Source organism: Balearica regulorum, chromosome 2 (genome assembly GCF_011004875.1).
Source record: "Balearica regulorum gibbericeps isolate bBalReg1 chromosome 2, bBalReg1.pri, whole genome shotgun sequence".
In the NCBI taxonomy this organism is placed as follows: Eukaryota; Metazoa; Chordata; class Aves; order Gruiformes; family Gruidae; genus Balearica; species Balearica regulorum.
The window spans coordinates 111347054-111372494 of record NC_046185.1 but is presented as its reverse complement, the minus strand read 5'-3'; the positions used below and the strand labels follow the sequence as shown (position 1 = coordinate 111372494).

At 39.5% G+C, this 25441-nt stretch overlaps 1 protein-coding gene across 3 annotated transcripts in view; it reads right to left on the bottom strand.

The window, feature by feature from the left end:
• The window catches only part of GLI3 (GLI family zinc finger 3), a 214166-nt gene that overhangs the window by 186657 nt on the left and 2068 nt on the right, over positions 1-25441 (bottom strand). For all 3 annotated transcript variants that reach the window (XM_075745325.1, XM_075745327.1, XM_075745326.1), the window contains exon 2: positions 12289-12451. In XM_075745325.1, coding sequence (XP_075601440.1) covers positions 12289-12412 — 124 coding nt within the window. In that variant the 5' untranslated portion in view covers positions 12413-12451. The remainder of the gene's footprint in view (positions 1-12288; positions 12452-25441) is intronic.

Below are 25441 nucleotides of genomic sequence, written 5' to 3'. Positions count from 1 at the left end.
GAGGACTGCCTGTTTATTTTTTTAATCTGATTCGCTATGTTTACAAGTGGTAGGAAAGCCTGATATATCAGCTGCTCCATCTTTTTAGCTCTATTCAAACGACTTTGATTTTGTTTTTCTAACACCGCTAAGAAAACTATAATGCAAAAAAAAAAAATCTATAATCTGTAAAAAGGCTCTCTGAAATCCATCAACCAAGTTGTATCCATAATTGCTTCCCTGGCTTATCAAAAAAAGGCTCATTTGCATTATCTGTTATCTTTAGATACCCATCCTGGTCTATAAAGAGAGTTATCAATCCCGTTCAGAGGCCAGTCCACAAATTGAAGTTTTCTATAGAGGGAATTAGCTATAAACAAGCCCGAGGCAATTTTCTTTGACAGCCAATGGTAAACCATAGGAAGTAACTTTAATAGTGATTTACAGTTCTTCTCTGGTTTCCATCCAACTTTTCCTTCTTGTGCTTCTGTTCCATCCAAAAAGGAATTTTTCAGATGTTCTAATTTCCCATTCAAGATGCAATCAATCCCAACTCTAGGTGTGTCTAATCCAATTTTTACGGTATGTTCATGGGCCAGCACCAGAGAAAAAGAACTCTCTTTTTATTTTCTTTCAATTGCCTGTGCTGCAATCACAAGACTTGTCATCTCCTGGTGTGAAATGCACAACAGTAGAAGAGAGAGCGAAGGAGATTTGAGAGAGAGAGAGAGAAATGAGCCAACCTCCGAAAAGAAAGGGGAAAAGAGATACACGAAAATAACATTAACATTTTTGAATTATCCCACATAGTGAAAGCTCCCATTTACCAGAATAATTAATTAACTCAAGATTTTTAAAGCCTGTGCAGAGTTTTTAAGTTCCTCATTTAAATCACAATATGCTGTTGGAAGTGGGATATTTAGGAAGGGACTCCAGCTTCACACCACCCATCTTCCTCATCTGTAGCACAGTGAAGTCAGATTCAAGCCCCGTACCGCTTGCTTACACACACCACCCTTACGTACACGAGTAAACCCCATCGCCTGACCCCCTGCGCCACTGAGAGTCAGAGGACTGCTCCTCCTTTACGAACGAAAGATTTCTTCTTTTAACGGCTTAACATACATTCTGGCTAACTCTGAACTTCCAAGAGACATACATTTAAAATATTTATTTTTCAATCTCTAATTAAAAAAATATCTCTAAGCCACTGACACACACAGTGGATCTTAATGTGCATCACAGGCACAGCAAAGAAATAACAAGCAGGGGCACGGTTCCTCTCTGAGTAAACTACAGCAAATGAAGGTAAAGCAGCTAAAAACCCACTGACAACACAGACCTACGTGGATTTAAATCTGTGAGAGCAGCTACAAGACAGAGAAGTATACCTAAGAGTTTAGCAATTAATAAATATCCCCTGTGTCAACACAGACCAATAAAAATTGTTTCCTTTTACAATAAAGAAAAATACATTTATAACTCAGACCATGAAGCCTGTACTCTCTCCTATTCCTTTTCTCTGAATATTAGATACATGGGGGTCATATATATACACACATACATATATATGTGCATGGGTTATTTTTCCTCTGATTGAAAGCTACCCTAATGGGTATGCACTAATGGATTTGAAGTGATAAGGAAAAGGCGGACATACAAAATGCTCCAGAACTTCTGTTCCTAATCAATCACCAGAGATCAGTGACATCATTCAAGCCTTTGATCAGAGCTCCCCTTTCAAGCTTAAAAAGGGGGATAGATTGACCCACACCAGCGGAGGGACTGAAGAAACACCTAGGTTACAATTCACAGTGAAATATGAGAAGTCACCGGCATCCCTCTTCAGAAAAACTATCCCTTCCCACCTTCCTCAAGGAATACAGCCCGCATTCCAGAGCAACCAAGCACAAACAACAGATTTATCTCTTTCCCCAATAATCAGAAAACAGCCAGGGAAACAACACATCACAAAATCCTTTCAGGTTTTATTTTCAAAGCCTGTGCACGCATTTTATCCTAAGCAGGCAGTTTATTACGTTTGCTCACGTTTAAAAATCTTCTCTAATCCATTAGTAAAAAAAAAAAAAAAAAGAAAAAAAACCCTAATTTTTCCAAAATGCCCAAGCATCTTTAATGACTGAAGGCTGATGCCTGTTTTTAAAGAAGAAATAATTTTCAGGAGAACCAGCATCACGGCAAGCGTTCACTACACTTAGCACCGGCCTTTGTCCACATAAGGGCATTCAGAGAGTTCGGATCACTAATCCCACTTCAGCTAAAATTGAGCTCCATTGTTTCTCAGTTCATCTGAGTTTCCATGGCACTTACTAGGACTTAAGTGTTATTTACTTAGTGCGGTTTGTTAAAAATAAAAAACAATAACTAAGTCTTAACGTGAGCATCAGGTTTGCTTCCCCCCCCCCCCGCCTTTTTACTTTCAATAAGCTCAAGATGCAGCCAGCATTTTACAGTCTCACAGACTTCTTCTGTCTAAAAATCTTCAAGAAAAGCAAAAAGTTGAAAATAGACCTGAAAATGTTCGCTTCATTGTTTTGGCTTGGTTTTCCCCCATCTGTATTTTTAAAAAATCTAATTGAGCTTCCTGAACAGCCGCAAAAATGTAGTTTATTATCTCCCTCATCAGGTGATCAATGATTTCATTAATAAGACAGATAACAAAACTGTCATATCATCGACACAGTTATGAAAGATGATCCTGGCTTCTTGCTCCATTTTCCAAGGTCTGGGATTCTCTGTGGCAGCTCTGAGTCCATTCAATATTTTCCACAGACAGAGAAAAGTGAAAATCCATTTTGAAACCAATTTCAATTAGGATCCAGAAGCTGTTATCACAGGTGTCGCAGAATGGGCCCGTAAGTGGAAATGTCGCCTATCCATTCTGAAATGAAACCTTATCAGGGGCTACGAAGATGGCTGAGGACAGCCTATCTGTAAATTACTTTTCGTCCTGTGTTAACTCAACCCTAGTTCTGTCATATGGAATTCTTTCCAGCCCCTTGTAATAATCTAATGACTAACTAGGCGCTGCACCAAAACGGCTTTTATTCTGCTTGGGCTTCCCCCGCCAAACAGGGCTGCAAATGCAAATAACCGGAGGCGGCCAGGCGAACTGGCGTATTTAGTAATATCATTTAAAAGCTCTCATAGTTTATTATGGGGAAGTAACGGGCTTGCATTCTGAAGCCTGTCTCCACCCATTGCATTCCTGGTGATTTTTCAATTGCAAACTCCAAGGCCGAGTTATTTCATTAATTCAGCACCCAAGTAGTGAGGCTTTTCTCTCACATCTTTCAGTCTCCTTTTAGCAAATTATCCCATGACGGAGGATTTATTCAGTCAAAGACCTCGGACTTTGAGAGGCAACAAAAGAATCAAGAGACTTTCTGGTCCACCTGCCTGGCGAATGATGAGGCAGGGTAAAGCCTCCCCTAGAGAAACCAATCAAACCATTGTGTGGCACAGTCAGACCTTTTCAACTGTCAAGCCAGGAGAGCAGGAAAAGAGATGAAAGAACTCAGGATGAAGCTACCATTTACCGAACCATGTGGGAATGGTCTCCGAAGATTTAATAATTGGGATGGAACTCAACTTTCTGAAAACTAAAAGAAAGAAAAAAAAAAAGAAAAAAAAAGAAGAAAAGAAAGGAAAAGAGAAGAGAAAGGAGAGAAAGAAGGAAAGAAAAGAGAGACACCAGGAGGAGGGAAAACACAACCAGTCAGGCCAAGAGGGAAACTTTTCTACAAAATCCTCTGTTGTTATGTATGAACCCCTACGCTGGAAAAGAAGAGAAAAGCAAGCACACGACAGGGACAGAGAGCAAGAGAAAGCGCACATCTTGTAACACTAACTTAAGTTTCAGCAATTTATCATCTCATCTTAGGAAAAACCACCAAAAAACCCCACAAATCTGTTCTATTAAGCAGAACAAAAAAAGAAATCCCCTTAGTTTGGGATATCTGGGTGCATTTTCAAGCTATTGCATGTGTGGGACTTAAGTTTTTGCATTTCCACTTGACTGCATGTGGAACATGCATGAAAAGTCGTACCAAATGAATGGAAACCAGCATATTTTAAGCGGTTGGCATGTGTAAAGAATGTGCACACACAGCTCCTGTGCAGCAAGACTCCAGCTGATTGCAGGCACAAGATTAGGAACTGCTTTTTTTGATAACCTGACCCATAAAGCCTTACAAGCCAAATTTTAAAATTGTCTGAACAAAGCCCAGCACTTCCTGTGGACTTTTTTTTCCCTAAGTGCCTCTGTGCACTTGAAATATACATTCATCAGTAGGTCCAGATCACATTTACAAGTAAATCAACATTTTTTTCTCAATTGCCAGCCCTACAACAAAAATAGAATCTGCAAATTAAATTGTGACCACTTGCAGTATACATCAAAGGCAAAGACTTTTAATGGGAAATAAGATAATAATACAGTAACAAAATCCATCTCATTCCCTCTCAGTTGGGATGCCAAAAGAATGCATTTCCCTCATCTCCCACCCTCACCCCAAAATAATGAGATAGGGCTTGGAAAGAATACAGAGAATGTAGTTTTAATACAGTACTTTCTTTACATAATCACATACCAGACCCTAAGCACACTTGTCCCGCTTATTGGTATATGTATTTAGTAACAATTTCTATGTAAGCAGAAGCTGAGGTTTTACATCTTCCAGAAAAGAGAAAGGGGCGGGGAAAAAAAGGAAAAACTAAATAGAAACATACAAAGCAGAGATATAATCAAATGCAACACTGACACCTGATTATTTCCTTTTAACTGGAGACAGATATAAAATAGAAAACATCTAGAACAGAAAAGATGAATGCCATTTGAAAACCTGTTAAGTAATTTAATTACTTCAACTGCCTTAATTTACACAGCTCAAATCCTAAAGCCAAATACTGTGCCTGCCAGAGGGGTTGTCTGGTTTTAAGTCAATTAGAAGGATTTCTAAAAATTCTCTTTTTATTTACTTTATGAAGAAGATTTACTCCATGCAGCTCCTTCACTTGCAGATTCCCAAGTCCAGTCTCTTTTGAGGACCCAGGAAAACCCTCAGGATGCGAGAGTTTTCTGCCTTTATTTTTTTCAGTGCCTTTCCAATCCTCCCCAGCCGCCGGACACCCATGTGTTTGTTGATGCCCATTTCCAGCGGCTGGGAGGAAGATGCCATCACCGGGAGCAGCAGCGCCGCTGCAGAGCCTTGCCACCCTGCCGTGCAGCCTCCCCGGTTTGGTCGCATGGGCTGGCACAGCCCTGCAAGGTCATGAGGAGGCACTTACTCTTTTAGGGTATCTTCCCCAGAGACCAGCACTTAATGGCAGTGGGTGAACCCTTTTCTGGAAGGCTAACAGTATCACTGAAGCATCAGCTGCCTGCAGGCTTTTTCCTACTGAAAATCAAACCTCTGGGTTGCTTCCCCCCTCCCCAGTACTGTGGGCTGTAATGCCTGAATTTTTTGAGGTCTGATTGATACTGGACTCCTGCAAAGCACAAGCTACAGAGCATGGTACCATTGCCATACCTCAGAGACCCATTTTAAACCTTTTTTTTATTATCACTTCTTGCTCTCTTTCAAAACCCAGGTACAATTATAATATGGTTGCTTGGGTGTTTTGGGTTTTTTTTTGTTTTTCAGGAAAAAAACCTCCCCAGTGTATAATTCCCTAAATTTAACCTCCACCTTGTCCAGGTGGCAAGCTTCTGCTGCTAACTAATGTTTTCTCCCGATTCCACCTTGTGTTATCCAGCAGGATGTTAAGTCATTACTTACTGATTACAGTGATTGCAGGGATAAGCCACTCAATCATCTCTTTCTGGAACTTGCAAAGGGATACAGCAGGATTGACATTTAATATCCCTTATGCTATTAACCACTGCAGGGAGGGGAGAGAAGGGGGGAAAAAAGGAGGGAAATCTCAGCAGAATTAATGAAGCAATACTGTATTGCACTTGCAGATCACTGGCTTTAGAGCAGGGTAAGGATAGGGCTGGCTCACTCAGGAACAACATTAGAAAATAGTATGAGGCAGAATGAGTTATTACGGTCTTCAATAAACTCTAACTTGATGACTGAAATTTTATTAGTAAGCATAAAGGACCACGGGTGCATTACTTCGAATGAACATGTATTTAATCAGCTACTCACATCAGATTACAATATACCAAGACATGCAGTCCCCACTTAATTACAACCTCCAGTCCTTTTGCTTCCAGTACTTCCAAGCATCAGGAGAGCTTATCCACCCCAAGGATAGCTATCTGGACCTGGCCACAATTGTTAGGACAGAAGGGTACACAAAACCTCACAAGTTCGGGTCTTTGTTGTTACTTTTCTGCACTGCTGCATGCGATCATCCTACTCTAAAACTTTTCATGTTGCTGTATGCCACCATTACAGATAGGAATTACTTGCAACATTTGTCTTGCTGGAAAACAAAACCCTCAGAAAAACCTATACATTGAAGTTATCACTTCCAATATCTAATACTACAGGATGTTTTTTCCTTCTTGACCTGGAAATGAGAAGTGAAGAGGGCCCCTCCATCCCCTTTCATTTCAGGAGAGGAGAAGGGCATCTCCTCATCACTTTGTAGAATCAGGTCTCATATCATCAATTCAGGACTCAATTTGCAGGCCACTAAAATAGTACAGGCAATGTTTCTTGATACCTAACAACCTCTTTTGAACCCTGACCTCTCAACGGGACCCTGAGCACATCAGTCCAACAAGGGGGCCAAGAAAGGGTATTATGATTAACACCTATTTTATGGTGAGCTTGAAAGCAAGCAGCAGGACAAGTAACCAACTGAAAGTTTAAACAGGAAATGTGATTCTTATGGGGTCGCAGACTGCTGAATGCTTCCCTCATTCCAGCCTGAAAGAACTACTAGGAAGAAAAAAAAAAAAAAGACCCAGAAGAAGCTGGCTCTTCTTCTGAAAGAATCAAAGTAGACGCATGAACTTCCTCTCATTTATTCATCTATCAAGCTTGGTTTTAAGTTACATCATCATTAAGATAATAATTTCTGCTTTCTATCACTTTAAAGTATGTTCTCAATAACTATCTGATTCTGATAAAGGTAGTCAAGTCCACAACCTACATACGTTTATAATTAGCTTTTTTTTAAGGCAGAGTAATAGGTTAATAAGAAATATCAGATTACACTGGAACGAGCTCATGGGTCAAAAAGTAGACAAAACACATCAAACTGAAAATAACTGCTTGCCTGTCAGACACTGAAGGAGTCTCTACACAATATCTGCATTGTTTTAATGCAACATTAAAAACATCACTTTAGAGCTAAAATGTGCAAAAGAGGAAAGAATTTTAGTCACGACAAAATTTCACAAGCCAAACAGTAAATAAAACAGGGTTGAACACAGTATTACAATCTCCTAATTTTCTCCAAGCAATGCTGCAAAGTGCAGCTTTGCCTTGTAAAAGTATTAATTCAGCCCTCACAGAAATTCCCTGTACGTTTTAGAAAATAAAGCAAAAAATTAATTACATCCATACTACAGATACAGTGAAAAAAATAAATTGCATATAGCTGAGGGCTGTGTTAGGTTAGTGTGGAGGTTTTCGGTCAATGCCACTTAGGAAGTACTCTAACAACAAATCTGATTCACCTACAAAGCAGAGCGTAGAGTCGAAGCAGCCAGACTGGCAAAGCATTAAAGCGACTGCCTAATTGTAAGCATGCAAATACCCACGTTAGGGCCAACAGAGCTATTCCTGTGCCTAAAGCGAGGCGTTCGCTCGAGTACTTGCTGGACTGGAGCTTGCGACTTTACTGCGACTTTACTGCAGGAGGTACTGCACCAGCGCGGGCAGCACGGCTGCGCAGGCAGGGGAGCGAGCCCTATGTTTTCTGCCGCGGCACTGCAGTGCTCAGCCTGACATATCAACTTAGCGTGCTGCTGATGTCAGCAGCAGCTCATATGCCAAGCTGTGAGAAGCAGGCACACTGCTTGGCCTGCCAGCCCTGGCGCTCGCTGGGCAGAGCAGCGTGGAGGAGTAGCCAAGAACAAGCCTCTGTGCCGGCATTCATCACACTTCAGCAAGGCAGGTCACTGTATAGGTTCCTGCAATGCTTAACGCGTTCACCTGAAGAGTCTTTTTTAATCCTGAAATTACTTGAAAGTACACAAGGTACCACATTATCCAACAGACTTCTAGCAAGTCAGGTTTCATGCCCTGCAATACCAGGCTCTCCAAGGGGAGCACAGAACTATGAGTTTATCAATGGATAAAGCCGTTCTGTGCACAACCTGACAGAAACCTGTGTGTGCATGCAGCAGCTTTCAGGATGATGACCTAAACCCATGCACAGACATGGCAGGGAACAGGGTCTTACTGCTTTGTCTCCAGAAAAGTGGCAGGGATGTACAGAAGTGAGAAGACAAGGCTTGACAACACAGCACTGTGGTAGCAAGGTGGTCCGGGATGCTGGTTCATTACTCCAATGTAATACCAGCGACATGACATAAACACTGTATTTATTTATTATTGTTATTACTTTGCCAAAGCAGATCAGTCTGAGGCTTTCAAATCACATGATACACAAAAGTAAGCTTACTTTATACCCTACCACAACCTTTTTATTCATACAGACTTTTGTGACTGAGCATCTCCATCAGCAGTTTTCTTTAGCAGCTTTTACCCCCTTGGATATTAGCCTAGCAGTAAATATAGCAGTCAAACAAAACAGGAGTAAAAGGAACAATTTGCAAAGAAATGTATCCTAGTAAACTGTGTGCAGTTTGATTGAGATACACAAAATGAAACACAAAGGAGAAAAGATCAAAAGCTTGCAAAAATAAATCCAAAACAAAGCAAGAGCAGTCCCAAATTACAAAGTCCCACTGGGGATCAAAGTGCACCAAAGATTTTTGTTAGTTATTACAAATTATGATTTTTTTTTTTTTTTTTTTTTAATTTTTTGATCACATGTATTTTAAAAGAAGTTTTAATTTGCTCCAGCACTAAGACCTTCCCCACATGTTTCAGCCTGGAGCACATTTTAATGGCTTAGTTATAAATCCCCAAAATTAGGGGTTTATAATGGAAACGCTGGCAGGCCCTTATCTAACACAGTGCAAGCATCTTAGGAATACAGTCAGAGTTTGTAGTTAGGTGAGTGCAGCAGAAATCTTTTTTGTATTAAGTAATGACAGGAACTCAGCAGAAGTGGCTAATGTGTAAACTACTGCCCACGTTGACTTATTGTTTGAGTCCACAGTGCAGCTGGAACCTTCCAAGGGGCACCCGCAAGTCTGGGCCTCTTAACTTGCATTGTGTGGTTAGGGTGAACTCATGAGCTGCCCTTCCACATCATCTTTCCCACTTTCTTTCCCATGAGCTGCCCTTCCACGTCATCTTTCCCACTTTCTTTCCCTCACACCTAGGTTTTACACCAGGCTCTTCAATAAACAGTTTGCACATCATATGATTTGAGTTTACCACACTCCATATTCATTTTAACATAGATTCTGCTACTGGGTGTGTTACTCACTTTCGGGAGCTGTTGAAATAATGGTATTTTCTTTGCTGCTTCATCATTGTAAGCTTTGCAAAAACCCCGTAACTCACAGCTTTCAATCTATTTACGATCCAAGTTCTGATTCCTTCAGAAGACAGCAGAGCTACTGAGAAAATACTAGTTTCTACATCACACCTCACACAGCTGTCACTCAAGTATGTTACCCTGCAAACTTTGCTAATTAATGTGTTGTCCAGAAGAAGAGAAGCGCTGATATTAGACATGCTTACAAGGTGACATTGGTATGATAGGCAGATGTTGCTCTGCAATGACAGCAGAGTCTTCTGACAAAACCAGCAAGGATCATTCTGTCTTTTCGTTATTTTTAAGGGTACCTTACCTTGTTTAACAGAGCATTCAAATGCAAATCACAACCATTTAACATTACCACAGCCCTCTGCAAAAAAAGAGGCACTGAATCAACAAAACCTGCATGTTTTGTAGAAGTGGTGTCTTATATCAACTGATGATGTTCCTGTAGTAATACTCCTTCCAGCATTAAAGAACAAAAGATGCAAATGGTATGCAAGCTCCAGCTTTCATGCAAATTGGTCCTTGTAACCAAAATTCATTATCATGACAATCACATCTGCAAGAAGCAAAACTTTAAAACATTGCAACAGTAAAACTCATGTTTAAGTTCCTAAAGTATTTGTTGTATTAGTATTTGTTTTGGTACACGTTCCATGGAGTCTCTACACCAAGAGGAAATTTTTCATATCCAGGAAGGAATGAAATTTTTTATCCCTTTGAAGCCCAACCCTGTATCTCTGGAAAGTCCTTTGCTTGGTTTGGAAAGTCCTTTGCTTGGTTATACATGAAGGCAGATTAGAAACCCAGACCTTGGAGATCCTCTTGACTTCCCTAAATACAGAGACTAACAAGACCAAGGCTTACCCATTGAAAACAAAAGTAACTGTCATTACTTTAACCAAAGGCAGCCTCAGGCCCCAGGATGTGTAGTACATTAGCATCTCATTCCCTTAATAGGGGACAATTCCAGTGACAAAAATTTCTAGTCATTCATTAGACTTAGAATCATTCCAACTCTTGGGATTTTGACACCCCTGCCATGCAGTAATACACCACCTAGATGAAGCAAGTAGTTAAGAACTATTATTACCGTTAAAGCTTATAGGTAGACTAGAGAGAGAAAAATATTTGATCACAGGGCAAATCAGTGTCAGAATTCAGCAAAAACATCTTGAAGGCTTTATTTTTAGTCCTCTAAATCTAAATGTTTAACGACAACATTAGAGCTAGCCCAAACAGTAAGAGGTATGTGCAAATATCGTTTGAGTACAAACCTCTGACACATCAAAGAATACGCATATGTGTTTAAGTCTGCATCTGTTTGAAAAGTTGGGCCAATGTGGAAAATCCTATTATCGAAAAAAAAATACAATGGGGAGCTCTTCAGCTAATGTGAACCACTGTAATTCTATTGACAGCAACGGATCTGTGCTGACTTACACCAGCTGAGGATCTAATTTCATATGCCTTAGAAAACTGATGCAACTTTTTCCATAGCTGCTCAAGAGTTTCTATACTCTCGTGGGGATCAACTCCAACTAGGAGGTCAGCAGGTGCTGAGTTTGCTTTGAATCTGAAGTCCAGTCACACAGAAGGATACTGGGACATGTGCCATCTCATTTTTACTGATCCACAGAGATCCCCCTCTAGTATGGCTGTAGGACTCATGTATTTTCTGCTTTAGTCTGGTGGGAGATACATGTTTCTTTGAGAGACCAGAAACCTTTCTTCAAGATACCAAAGTGAGAACTTGACCTGGAAGCCCAGATGAGTGAGCATGATGGATGCAGAAATGGTGATCCGAAAATGTTTTGCCAGGAATACACCAGGACTCCAAAATATGCAGAAAGACATCTTCTGGTTTTAACCATTATTAAACTGATTTGCAAAAACCAACAGTTTCTCTGCAGCTATTCAAAATCCACAGGTTGAAACTCTGCCCACACCTTTTCGCACAATTTTCTTTCCTAATGCAAAGGGAGTTTTGCGTTCATAGGACCAATAAATGCAGCCCTCTTACAGTGAACAATGAAAGGGCCAGGGCTGGGATTATACACTCTTCGGCAAGGCAGAGAATATGTAAAATTGTCAAGTGAGGTAATCTCTGGGGAGAGTTAAGCAAACTACTCCAGTTCTGCAAATCTACAAGCTGTACATTCACAACTTTGAAATTAATTCATGGGAGGATACACTCATAGCTTGATGTTTTGTCCCTGGCCATTAAAGAACTTTGGGGAGGTGGGTGCAGCCCTTTGTGAGGAGCAAGTTTATTTGTAAAAGAAGAGAGGAAAAAAAAACCCTTTGCCATTAATTTTGACAGGGCTACTTCTGTCTCTTTTGTAATAACTAATTATCTAACTAGTGTAAGAGATTTCAATGGCCAAATGCAAAGCACTCACAAGCCCTGCCAGGCTAATCAAGACAATTTCCAAAACGCCAAAAACAGGAACTTCCTATAATAAATAACTTAGCACATTTACATCTCAAATTAGAACATCTGGAAGAAAAAGCCTACGCCTGATGCCAAAACAGGCCTTATTGTATCCTACCACTTTCCACCACCGCCACCCCCCCTTGTTCATTTTCTTTAGCCTTTCCTTAGAACAAACACTGATCCAGGTGCAAATGCTCAATTCACAAGGAATGCAGTGAACATAAAATTACTGTAGGTTTGGCTGCTAGTAAATCCCTGCTGTTACTCACCATTGGAAGTTGTGCTGGAGGCAACAGCTTTCTCACTGACATCTGTTCGACTGGAGCATTTCACGATGGAATTCTCCACTTTTTTCTTCTCCGTCGTGGTAGAGCTATGGGACTGCGCCTCCATGATGACTTCTCATTACTTCAGCTCTCCTTGTACTAATACCTGAATGAAACAAGAGAGTCATAAACTTTAAATACTACTCACAAGTTTAGCCCAAAACCTCTCACATCTCTCATCTGAAGAAGAGCCTGCGCCACAACTGAATTAGCAGTCCACAGGCCATTTCTGGATGCCCATCAAATCATATTTGCATGCATGAATTCCTGAGGAATTGAAGGAAACACTAACACCAAAAATAGGTATGTTTCCCTTTAAAGAGAATCATCATCACAAACCACTATGCTGCTTGGTGGGCAGGTCCACTTTTTCCAAGCCTTTAGAGTTTTAATGGACCCAGGGGAAAAAAGCCAGTATTCTTCTCCTATGTTCGGAGCACTTTGGAACAATGCAAAAGAAATCAAGACAGACCTTCATGTTGACTATAGAAGCCAAATATTTAAATTTCGACATTCACGCTGTCCGAACACACTACAGCAAGAATTACCCTGTCTATCTCTACACCTTGTCCTACTCGTGTAAACATCTCTCACTTTGTTTGTTCAGAAATCTAACTCAAACAAAAGTGCATTGGAGCAACACCTTGAAAACCACAGGGAAAGGCAAATATTATCACTAGTGGCAGATAATGAGATCACTTTCTTTTGCATGAAAACGCTGAAAATGGAAAACTCTGCAGAGGTATGCGTCTGGTTATTCTGCCTTTCCTGGCTGTTCTCGGTGTCATCTCCAGTGACACATTCATTTTATACCCCGCAGATCACTACTCCTCATTCTCAGAGCTTTTACATTCCTGACATAAACCCAAGAAGCCCAGAAGCTTCCGAAAAGGTAACGCTGCTTGTGCAGGAGTGTATCCACGCCAGGCCCCGAGACCGCAGGGATCTTGGGCAGTGAAGAACACAAGCATTTCCAAGCACTGGTCTGCAGCTTAACTTGACGCACGCCGGTCTGTCCAAGTAAGCTTTGCACAAATCAACATTCAGCACACACCACGCTTAGCACCGAAGTACCTGGGTACCACGGTAGTTTGAATGCGATCCTATGCAACAACAACAACAAAGAATACTAAATAAAGTGTTTTCAGCTCTGAGCAGCACTGCAGTCATTAGCTAAAGGGGTCTGAAATGGAAGGAAGTCGCACTGTTCTAGGACAACATTTAAATGAATTAAAAACCCGAAGGCTTAAAAACAAGCCACAAAGTAAACTATAATGAAGTGTAATTACATTAGCAACCTGTTTCCCCAATTCTGACAGGCCAAAAAAAAAAAAAAACCCAACCCAAAACCAAAAAATAAAAAGGGCTACAAAGCCAATTCATCACAAACACAGCTGTCTAGTAAACCTTCCCCTTCCCACCTCCCTAGTAGGAGTTCTTTTTAATAGCACAATAAAACACTCCAAAGCCTCATTGTTATACAGTTGGGATCAAAGAAGAGCCCAATCACTAAATGAATCATTATTTAGCTAGGCAGCACAGCCAGAGAATTGGACTAGATATCAGAGACTCTCTGCCACTGACCTACTAGTCTAAACATCAGCTAGGCATTTTTCTTCCCTTGAGATTCTTCCTTGCTAAAAACAGGAATAACAAAGCTCTGCCCGCCATGGCAGAGTACTTATAAGAGTACTTTCAAGATCTACCTGTGAAAGTGCTATAAGTATATTGTGATCTGCGAAACAGAACACGAAGGGGAATGTCAGGTGTCTTCAAATATGAAGGAGAGATCTAACAATACTCAACTTGCAACAGCCCTCGCTTGTACCCAGCAAAGCACAAATTTCCTCGAGGAGAGATCTCATACGAGGTTTGTACACGGCACCTTTCCAAATTTCTCATATGCTTTCTCCCCTTGCACACCTCACACAAGAACACCCACAGCTTTGGTCAGTTACCATATATGTTACCATATATATATCTCTCAGGTTTTTCAGTCCCTTGTGTTGGCAGAAATTGGGAGGACAGTGGCACTGCTGCCAAGCTGCTCACCCCACACCAAGCAGATGATGCTTGTTTTCTCTGTACAGCCCTGGCCACGTAAGTACCAAAATCTGCCTCTATCCAGCCTCCAGCCACTGCGTGAGCGAGTCCTTGAATGTAACCTCTTGTGCTCTGACTACCCTCCTTTGAGTTATTTAATAATCTCTAAAAAGAGTAATGTTTTTCTGCTGTCTCTGAAGGAATTTTAAAAGCTATACATTTTCAGTTGTGGTTATTTTTCTTGTTTTGCCTTTTAAGGATCAAGTCTGCCATTCAGGCAGCATTTTCATTTACATCAAAGAGTTTGACCATGTGAGAGCTTGGAGGGGGAAGCTGCAGAATTCGTCCTCCATTTTCTTCTGTCCTCGGTTCACAAGCCTGTTTCTTTTGGCTACAAGTCATGAAAGGAAACAATTATGCTCCCTACTCAACTAGAAAGGAAAAAGCCACATACTTTTCCCCCATTTCACAAGGCCAGCAGAGTGGCATGAAACATTTGGGCAAAGGTCACCAAAAATGATGACAGGTATCTACAGTGGTTCCACCGCCTCCTGCCACGCAGACGTCTGTGCAGACATGAGCGAGGAGCCCTCAGTTATCTGCACCTCCTTCCCCTCCCCACCATGGCAGGACAGTGCCTCCGTTACAATCTGATCCTACCACTGCTCAGAAAACAAAGGAGACGAAGGTACCGTAAGGAGTTAACACAGCTTTAATCTCCCAAGAAAGCATCTTTGGATAACCTGCAATTCCAGAGCAACACGTGGCTGCTCAGATTGGCATCCATCCATTCTCTTGGCTATTTTTTTCTTTCCTACCAACGAGATTTTTCTGGTGTTTTGGGGTTGTTTTTTTTTTTTTTAATGGAGGGAAGACTAAGAGACATAATTCCACATTTCCCACCACGTTCTATCACTTTCCTGTTTTATGCTACCTAGTGTGGGTAATGGTAGAGAACAGACTCCTGAAGTAGCAGCTTCAAGTGAATTTTCAGTCAGAAAATTGCAGAATTGGCCATGAGCTAATATAAACATCTGCTCTTGGTACCTGTTCTGGTTCATGTCTGCTTAACTTACATCCAGAAGGCTGCTTTTATTCATGTCAGCATGGAAGAGGGAACACCACAAAAGTAAACTTTCTGCCTCGGCTCTACACCCTGCACCACGAGCCGATGGCCCCGGTGCTGCAGACGTTTCCTCCGGTGCCTTCCTTCCTCTGCTCCCAACCTACGCACGTGCGGCAAGGGCATCCGCAAGAACTCCAGCAGCTCCAGTTACACTCTGGTGCCGGACCAACTACATGGTGATATGTGTGGCTGGGAGAGTAAGGAAAGCCAGGAGAGATGGCAGAACTAATAATTAGAGGTATGTGTTTTGGTAGGTTTTGTCAAGCGTGCCTAAGAGGGAAGCAGTCAATTGGACATCAATATGGTGCCCCCAAAATCTTTTTTTTTTTTTTTTTCCTTAAGACAAACTTAAGCCCAAGTTGAAAACACAAACCAGACACACATGCCTTCTAGAATCATTCTCCTTAATTTTGGCTGTGATTTTTATTTTCTCTCAGAAATTGAAGTATGAGAATTGCTGTCTACCAAAAAAAAAAAAAAAAACACTAAACAAAAAACCATCCAGGACGATGTGAAGATTTCTTTCCACTGGCTGCTAATCCCTATCAAAAAGCATTCTGAAAATCAACCACCCTGACGTCGTCTTCACATTACCATACGAAGTGGTTTATATTATGGTGTACGAGGCTCTCCCCATCGTGTGGGTCAGTGACTTCCCTGTTCCTGCCCCCAGGCCTGAGACAATATGTATCTATTCTGCAGCAAGGAGCTCTGCTTTCAAAAAAACCCAGAAAGCTAGTTTCTGTCGGCTATCCAGCATCTCCATGTGCATGTGAATGGCAAGACAATACTATAACACTATATGGGCAAAAGCCTGAACTTTCATAGGTAAATGGAGGGATAAACATTCCTTCCTGAAAGCAAACATTCATGGCTTTTTCCCATTCAACCATGCTTGAACCTTTTGTAATTTCCCTAAAGCCTGAACACACTGCACAATTAATTCCAGATCCCCATTTTAAACCTAATCCCTCTCAAAACAGCAACCTGCCTGCAGGTGTGTCTCTTCTTTTTAAATCATAAATGTAAACTTTCACCAATTGCATACTACACTGGAGGAATTTTAGGAACAAGCTAATGGGATGAACTACTTAAATGAGGAAAACTGTGTCTTTTAAAAGGAGTATCAACAAATGGCAGTATGTTGGAAATGTATTTCGAACAAAAAAATTCTTTCAAGCAATTTGAAATCATATAATTTCCAGTCCTTATGTATGCTGGTCATAAAACTGTGCCTCTCAGTAGTAAAAATAATTGTATTAATATACTGGGAAGAAAAAAATCTTTTTGTTCATTTACTCACAGTACCAACTAACCAAAACCAGTGGAGCAGCCCTCTGTTTGGAAGAGCAGGAAGCGTGACCCTTTCTGAACATACACTTCCATTTTCCAAGAAATCTTCAGCTCTGTGCTCCTTTTCCTCTCTGAATTACTCTTAGAATCATTGCATTTATATTGAATAAGTTAGTGTTAAAGACCAGATCATGCAAATCTTTATTCATAGGAATAGGGTCAGTGACTTCAGCAAGACTACTTGCTTCAGTAGAAGTGCTTGGGCAGGAATCAGCATCTAAAATTCTCAATTTGCATGTTAGACTGGTTTATGTTTCTTGGGAACTTAAACCTTCTTCTGCCTTTATTTGTAACATTTTTGAGGAGGTATCTTTTAATGTGTTGGCTTTAAAAAAAAAAAAAAAAAAGTCCTTTCCCTGTTTTATTCGATGCTGCTGTAGTTGTATTCAATTCATTAACAAGTGGTTTGCATCCGCTGAGAAGAGCTGTCTGAAATAGCAGTGTCACAGCATTCATCATCATTACATCAGCAGTAGGGAAGTTCATACTGATTGCTATCAGCAACCAGAGTGCCCCAATCAGCGTGCAAGCAAACATAGCATGTTTAATTTTTCAGAAATGACTCTGGGTATTTAGGGTGTTCATAGGTACGACTTTGATCCACACTACTGGAAGCAGTCTTTGGGGATACAATACATCTTGAACAGCACAACTGTATGAAAGTGAAAAACACAAGGGGAGGCATGAAGAACAATCAGGAAATTACAGTCTCTCTCAACCATAAAGAACCCTTTATCAATTTTATCAAAACCGGTTACACTGTTCCTTGGGATTATTTAAGGATAAAAAAAAAAAAAAAAAAAAAAATCTGTCTTGTTCAGATACATTCAAATGCAAAATTTACATGAGACAATCTTATGCTATTATATGGGAGCTATTTCACACTGATATATACAGGCTTCATTCAGGTACGTTTAACGTCCAAACCCCTCCCAGATTTCAGCATCGCATTCCATTAAACCTGCTGGCAAAGCTGCATTGTCAGAGTAACCCCTGACAGTACTTGCTGAAAAATACACAAGCGCTCAGGTATTTTAAGAAATATCTTCCACTTGTAACATTAACCTCTGGTAGCCCTCATCATTTTTATAATAGCTGTAGGAACTAATCTGAACACTATATATTTTTCAAATAATTTTATCTTTTCTCACTTCTTTGCAAGATAAACCAGAATTCTGCAACCCCCATTAACTACTGGGCAAATTTTGTTCAGATTCTTCGCTGTTGAGCCAGCTGGTCACAGTAAGACTAAGACCGATATAAACAGCACAAATGATAGTCTTACATCAGCTATATATAAAAGCAAAACAAACCATTAAAAAGTTGGGGAAAAAAGTTACCTCACACTTCATAATACTTAGCTCCATTTAAATCACATGCAAGATCTATAAATGTGCTAGTTGCAAACTGCATGCTTCTCCAAAATCTGTTTTGAAATGCAAAATAAAATTTAAAAAAAGAAAAGAAAAAACAACAACCCCCCCCCCATAGAATCAGATAGACAGATTTGTTGCTTGAAATTAAAAACACCCCAAGTTACAGGGCACCACATGTATTAATACAGTCTTTCCAAATTCACTACTATCTGCTGTCTTCTCCTGTGTTACATTCCTTTGATTTCTTCCCCCTCCCAAAGACTGAAAAACAACTAGACCTAAAGCCTGGTTAATGATGATCTGATCTGTTCCTGATAGGTTAAATAGCTTGTGGCAACAATAATGCAGGATCACAAACACAAAGGCAATCAGCTAGGCAAAGCAGTGCTATTAGCATCCTCGTGATTAAGATCCTAAGTGAGAAACTATTCTATGGTGTACACTGAACTACTGATCAAGTGTAGTATTTGTTGCACTCCAGAGGAATTACATTTGCTTACATCTTTCTGCTACAGATAAACTGGATTGCCAAAAATTCTGGAAATATTTTAAAAGTACACATACAGTAGGAACTGTAAGTGGCACTTTCTATTGAGGCAGCACCTCAGTTGCTTTTAATACACATCACTCACATACTCTTACAAGTAGGTGATCTCTACTTTTGTTAGGGGATTTAGAAAGCTGTTAAGTATAACCCCAATTAAATGTTTTTACTATTACTTCAACAGATTAAATTCTGTATGTAAATAAAACAGCTTTCCACCAGGAAAGAAGTGATTCATAGTTTCTTACCCAGTAAACAGAATTTAATGGATAAAAACGCCTTAGGATTCGGATCGAACTGTCTGTATCCGAACAGCCCATCCCTCGCAGAAGTTGTTGTTTGGGGACATGCAACACAAAGCTGAGGGATACAGAGCTGGAACTTAAAACACATCTTAGTGGCTTTACATTTCAGATAAAATGTATCCTCTGAGGTAAAAATTTATAATCCATTGGTTATTCAAGTGTCTTTAAGGTAACAACTTTAAAATGAAAAAAAAAACCCAAACCACAACAAACCCAACTCCACAACCAAAACCAACCAAACAGGTCATTAACTCTGCATCTAAGCATTTCCTATTTTAATCACGTGGTCCTGGGTTTCTTTATTCCTCATTTTAACTTTGACTCTCTTACCAACTATCTAAATACAGACAATTGAAAGAACAAAGGTTATTTTTCAAAAAAATAGTGCCACATTTAATTTTTCCAAGTCTCCAAATCTGTAAATATATTTGGGGAGGGGCATGGGTTTAAAAACAGTAATGCACTTACCCTTAAAAATCAGAACTCCTGCCAATTAAACTGCCTAATATTGCTAGAAAATTCAGAGTAAGCTGAGTTACTGCTTGTTTTGCAATCTTATGTGTCCTAGAAAAAACTCTAATAATTATGTCAAAGTAAGATTAACTGTAAAAGAATTAGCACAGGGGCAAATCTCCTGTGGACTTTACTGTTTGTAGCAATAGGTTAAAATGAGCAGTGACACTTCAAACTTCCCTACCAAGTCTGCACTCAGTTTTTGCCCCTATCTTTCTTCAGGAATTCAGCAGCATTAAATCCAAAACAAAACTTCAGTAACAGCACTGTAAGTTCCTTCTGTAAAACACTTGGTTTATGGAACCTGAATTAGAGTGCTCATATGCTCAAGATGTGAAAGGACAGAGAGGAGGACAACCAGCAAGACTTGCTGCCTTGATAAGAAACCCTGACTTCCTCTGCTGATACTGTTATTAGCACTAGCAACACTTATGGTGAAGATATAGGATGTTTTCTCCTTTCCATTGCCGGTTTGTCGTTGGTGAAGCAAATTACAAACATCTGTAATGGGTGTGCTTTGCATCAAGATTTATTTAGTTCATCAAATCAAAAGTCACTACAACTGCCACAGAAAAATGCAGAAATATTCTAATTTAGAGCACCAGAGCTAAACGTGAATTCCATTGGCATGACCGCTTTCTTCACACTTTTTGCTTTATCTCATCAATCCCAATAGATGAAAGTTTCCTTAAAATCAAAACTAGATCTATATATCAATGCCAATCTATACAGGAACTGAGCTCAAGGAAGAATATATTTAATATACATCTATTGCAAAGATGTGCCTTCTGTTTCCAACTTACGATATGCAAATGAAAGAAGAAAAGACTGTATTCCATATATCACAATTAGCATTTTAAAACAAGATTAAAGGAATCAAGTAGAACGTTTTTGAAAGTGCCATGTTTTGATCACCAGTCCCTCTCCTGGAAGCCTGTTTATCTCCTCAGCGTACTTTCAGGTTAAGGGATGCCTTCATCCAGAATTTCATGTTCTAACCCAACACAGATGTTTTAACACGTAAAAGAGCTAGGAAAGCTCCGTATATCCAGGAAGAACTTCCAAGTGTGAAAGGTACTTTATAAAACTTTATCTTCAGCTTTTACGGTTTACTTTAGGTTTTACACCTGTCTCACAGTAGCAGTAAAACTGCATCGTGATTCCTTCACGTTTTTGTAACTTGACAAAATACAACAGCACAACGCTGAACTGCTGCAGTATAAATTACTTTGCAATCCACTATCCCTGTTCAAATAGTGTAATCATAAAATTATACAGCTGTCTTATTTTCCCAGAAAAAAACATCCACAGTGAATGGAAGAGCCAAGCAAAACCATACCAAACCACATGTCCTGTTAGTTAAGAATCAGTAGTGCTAGGATTTCATTTTAATATACGCCGTTTGGAGCAGCAGACATTGTACTGAAGTGACACTAACTTGATCTGTGTTTCTGACTATTCGGTTTCAGGTATTCATACATCTTATTTAATGAAGGCTCTATTCTCTCGGCAGCTGGATGAAGTACTCTTTACAAGCAGTTGATTTTCTTGACATTAACAGATTTGTATGTAAGGAAAACAGAGTATCATACAAAGCAGGAAACATATTTGGGGGAGGTTCAGCTCTAAACCACCAAAAGGTTAGCTGGGTCCTTTAGCCCTGACCTAAACATCAGATACCAAAAAAAATACAGCAGCATTTTGACCATCATTAAAAAAAAAAAAAAAGTTAATTGTCTTGGTAATCAGTGCAAAAAAATAACTTGACATTAGAGTGGGAACTTCAGTTAAGAAAATTATTCAGTCAGATCTCTTGGTAGTGGATTCTGATATTATCAGTTCTGACACTCAGCAACTATATAGAGACAAATGCATTCTACCCCAATTAGTTCGCCCCTTGTTGTAATCTAAATAATCTTGCAGGCATTTTTAAGATCAATGTATTGTCTTGTTTCTTGTTTTGTTCTTAAAAAGAGAGAAACCAACTCTTCAGATCAGCAGCCAATTTAATACACTTTCAAGGTTAATGCAGGTACAATTTATATGTACAGCATATACCACAACAAAACCACAGCATGATGCCAGCGCAATCTTTAAGAAAGTTTTCCCCTAAATCTCTGCAGAAAGCGGGCTTAAAAGAAAGCAGGGATTAGAGTGAGCTGGAAGGTAGGGAGGGGACTTACCTCAAACCCAGCCAAGCGGAAATCAGAGCAGTAATTCTACAAGTCGGCAGAGTACACTTTTAGAGCTATAATGGTGTGAAGAAGTGCTGGGCAGCATTGCCTGAAGGCAGCACTAATACACTGATGACTAACGACTGGGCCATGCAGACAATGAATTTGGGGGTTGAAAACTAACAGAAACCGTGCAGTACCTTGACAAATGGGCTTTCAAAATTTCATTCATTGAATAACCTTTAAGCACAAAATTGGCTCAAGTTCTCTCGGGAATAACGTGACACATGTTGTTGGGCAGTAAGTATTTTCCTTTTTAATTAAAACTATTACATCAAATAGATAAACATGATTACAGTGAATAAAACATAAGAGTTAACTATTTAGCAGCTAGAAAAGAAGAACGGACCCAGAATTTGAGGTGCAACACCATTTGTTCTGAAGGGTCAACAAATCCCAGGGTTAACTACCTGATTCACTGAAACTCACCCTTGGCAGAATACATTTTCCCTTCTTCGACACTTCGAGGAGAATGAGAACTTCAAAGGTATGTTTAATGAGCTGCTACAAATACAATTGGTTAAAAGAGGCACAGAAATTATGTACTAAAAGCTGCATTGTGCTTAGAACTACAACTGAAAAAGTCTCCCTTTAAAGAGCCCAGTCAAAGTCAAGCCCCCATAAAACAAATCAAGCCTCATATAAACTTTGTAACCTTGTGTACTGACAAACACATTAAAACAACACACTCCTCCTTTAAAGGGGCTCTTTTTTTCAGTGTAACTCGACTTCCAATTTGAAAATAGCAATTTTGGCTATTTTTACAGACAGAATGAAATATCTAAAGTGTCTCTGAATTAACAAGTACCACTTGCCATAGACAGCATCGCCTTTAGCAGCTCCTAAAAACTTCAGAAAAGGATCTTAAAACAGGAAGCTTAGTGAGCTCATAAAACTGTTGTTGGAGCCAGGAACACATAGCATATTTAATCTGCAAACTGTGAGAGTCTACAATGATTTCAGCAAGATCTGAGGCATGCCCTCAAGGTTTGCTGGGATCTGGGATTAGGGAGTTGATAAGAACCCTCTACTGCCCATGGACATGTTTTTCTTCTGCAGTTAAACACAAATGCATAGAGACGTTTGACTGCTGCTTGGCGTTACTGCTCAAGTTATATAAAAGCTTTGCAGCTCCTTTTGCTGTCAATATATCAAAGTTAAAAAAAAAATCATCAAAGTGTGAAATTTCATTTAAAGTCTTTGCCAGTCTACAGCTCTATTTCACAGACCTATCAAATAAAAGTAAAGATGAAAAATGCACTGAAAGAACTTGAAAAGTTTGCAGCAGCACCCATGCCCTATTTTTGTTTATTCTGTCTCATTTTATTTGATTTTAAAGTATAACAAATCAATTCCCTTATAAAAATGACAAAGTCTAAAGGGAGGACGTCTATAAAACCTGTGGTTAAAAGACAACTTGAAATCATTATTACAGCTGAACCTTTTGTTGAATAAAAAGCTTCTTCTGTAGCCATTTTAGCATTTTAATTGCCTAACTGCAAGTTGGCAGAAAACTTCTTGAATCTTCCAAAACAATCAGAATGACTACGGAATATGAGTGCCAGAAAAACTAAAGCCTTCTTCAAAGTATTCTTTAGCTAGGGATTTACAACAATTGCATAAAGAAGAAAAGTCTGACTTTTAAGATAATCTACTATAGTCTAAAAGCATTAACATTCCATTACTAAGGTTTTCCTGAGGATTTCATGACTCATTGATTCACTTTTCCTTCAAGTCTGCTTCTTCTTTGTACATTACTGTCTCCATATAGTTGAGTGCATGCAAAACTGATCATTAAACTGCTTCCTTCCATAACTCCAAATAAATCCTGCTTTAATAACCATCAGATTCCTTATTTATCAGGAAAAGATGACTAACTTTTCACTAACACTCTGCAACATAAAAACATGCCATTCCTCCCTTGAATGTGCAGGATGAAATTCAAACATGCTACGGAGAGCAGGTAATGGAATAGCTTTCCCAAAAACGAGGCAGGAAGTGTAACTGAAACTTTCAGGGGTCAGCACCAAATGCACACATTTATCTTCTTAAAAAAATTAAGTAATCTGCAAGATGAACAAATTATAATGATATCTCAAAACTCGAGTATTTTGCTTTCTCTAACACTGATTCCAAAATACACAGAAATTATTTATAACCATCGATTACTTTTAATTTCTCAGTTACAAAATGGTTTTGTGTTTGAAAACACACAAGATATCTTTCACAACTAAAGATTACTTAGAGCAGTAAATGCTGTCTTGGCCACTGCATGCCTTCTCAGCCAAAAACATTACTCCACTTCAGCAGGAAAATGCAGGTGATGCCTTTGTTTTGTAGTACTTCCGCAGAAATGCTTTGTTAAACAGCATGTCCTACTGAAAACCATCTGCAATTATCGGAATGCAAGAGTGCATTCATTTAGGCACCTTAAGCCATAGTTTTGCTTCCACTGCTGCTTAAAAGAATATATATACACTGAGGGAGTCCTTTTCTTACTCATTCTTCTTACTCATTCAAAATCACATAATCCTGCTTTTAAAGAAATAATCCTCCCCCTTAAAATAGCCTTCCCTCATAGTTACTATTATTTATGTTTTTAGAATTGGGCTATACACCAAACTGAAAGTATTTACATACTAGCTAGTTAAACCCAAACCTTCATTATATAAACAAACTCTCAGGAGGCTGCCTACAGTTTACATTGCTAAACTCATTCACCATTACTTTTAATATAAATTTCCTCAACTGAAATACAGTGGTGTGGACACGGCAATTTTCACATTTTAAGGTTACTTTACTTTTAAAACACTGCATTTGTCTTCCTTCAAAATAATCATGACATATGTAATTAAGAAACTGTCAGATCATTATTAATTTTTAATAAAGGACCTAAATGAAATAATTATAGGAATCAATCAGTGAGGCACCTTTCCAAATTACAATGCAATTGCACAAATATTCAAACTACTTAAGGTCAGTTCTTGCAGGCTGCAATCCGTAATCTTGCTGAACACCACATCAAAAACAGTTTTGTAACACGGACAAACTTTGTGATTCCACACTATTCCACCGACTTAAACTGTTTCAAAACAGATACCTACATCACGCACAGAAAGAGGGGGAGCAGTGCCCTCTTAAAAATGTTTGTTAATTTCCTCAGCCACATCTCTCAAGGCCTCTGAAAAATTTCGCTTCCAAGTTTTTCTGTAGCACACACAAAAGAAATGAAGTCTGCACGCTGAAGCTTAAAAAATCATGTTTATTGAGCCTTGAAAATCAAGCGGGAAGTAGCAGGGGCGCGATGGCGATGAGTATTTTGCTGTGGGTTGCTACCTAATACTCCTTTAGTGAAGCAGCCTCTAAAACGTGACACTGTATATCAAGCGGACAGCTATCCGTACCTTTGACTAAAAGGCTCTTTGAGATCCGTACAGTCCATCATTTCAAACTGAAGTGGCAGCTGGAAAATGTGGAACAGCTGGCAAGGAGCTGAGAGAAAATGTTTTACATAAATATATCTACATACAAACTGGCAGAAGGCCACGGACACCGTACCCACAGGACTGGATGAAAACTACGCACCAGAGGGTTAAAAAGAA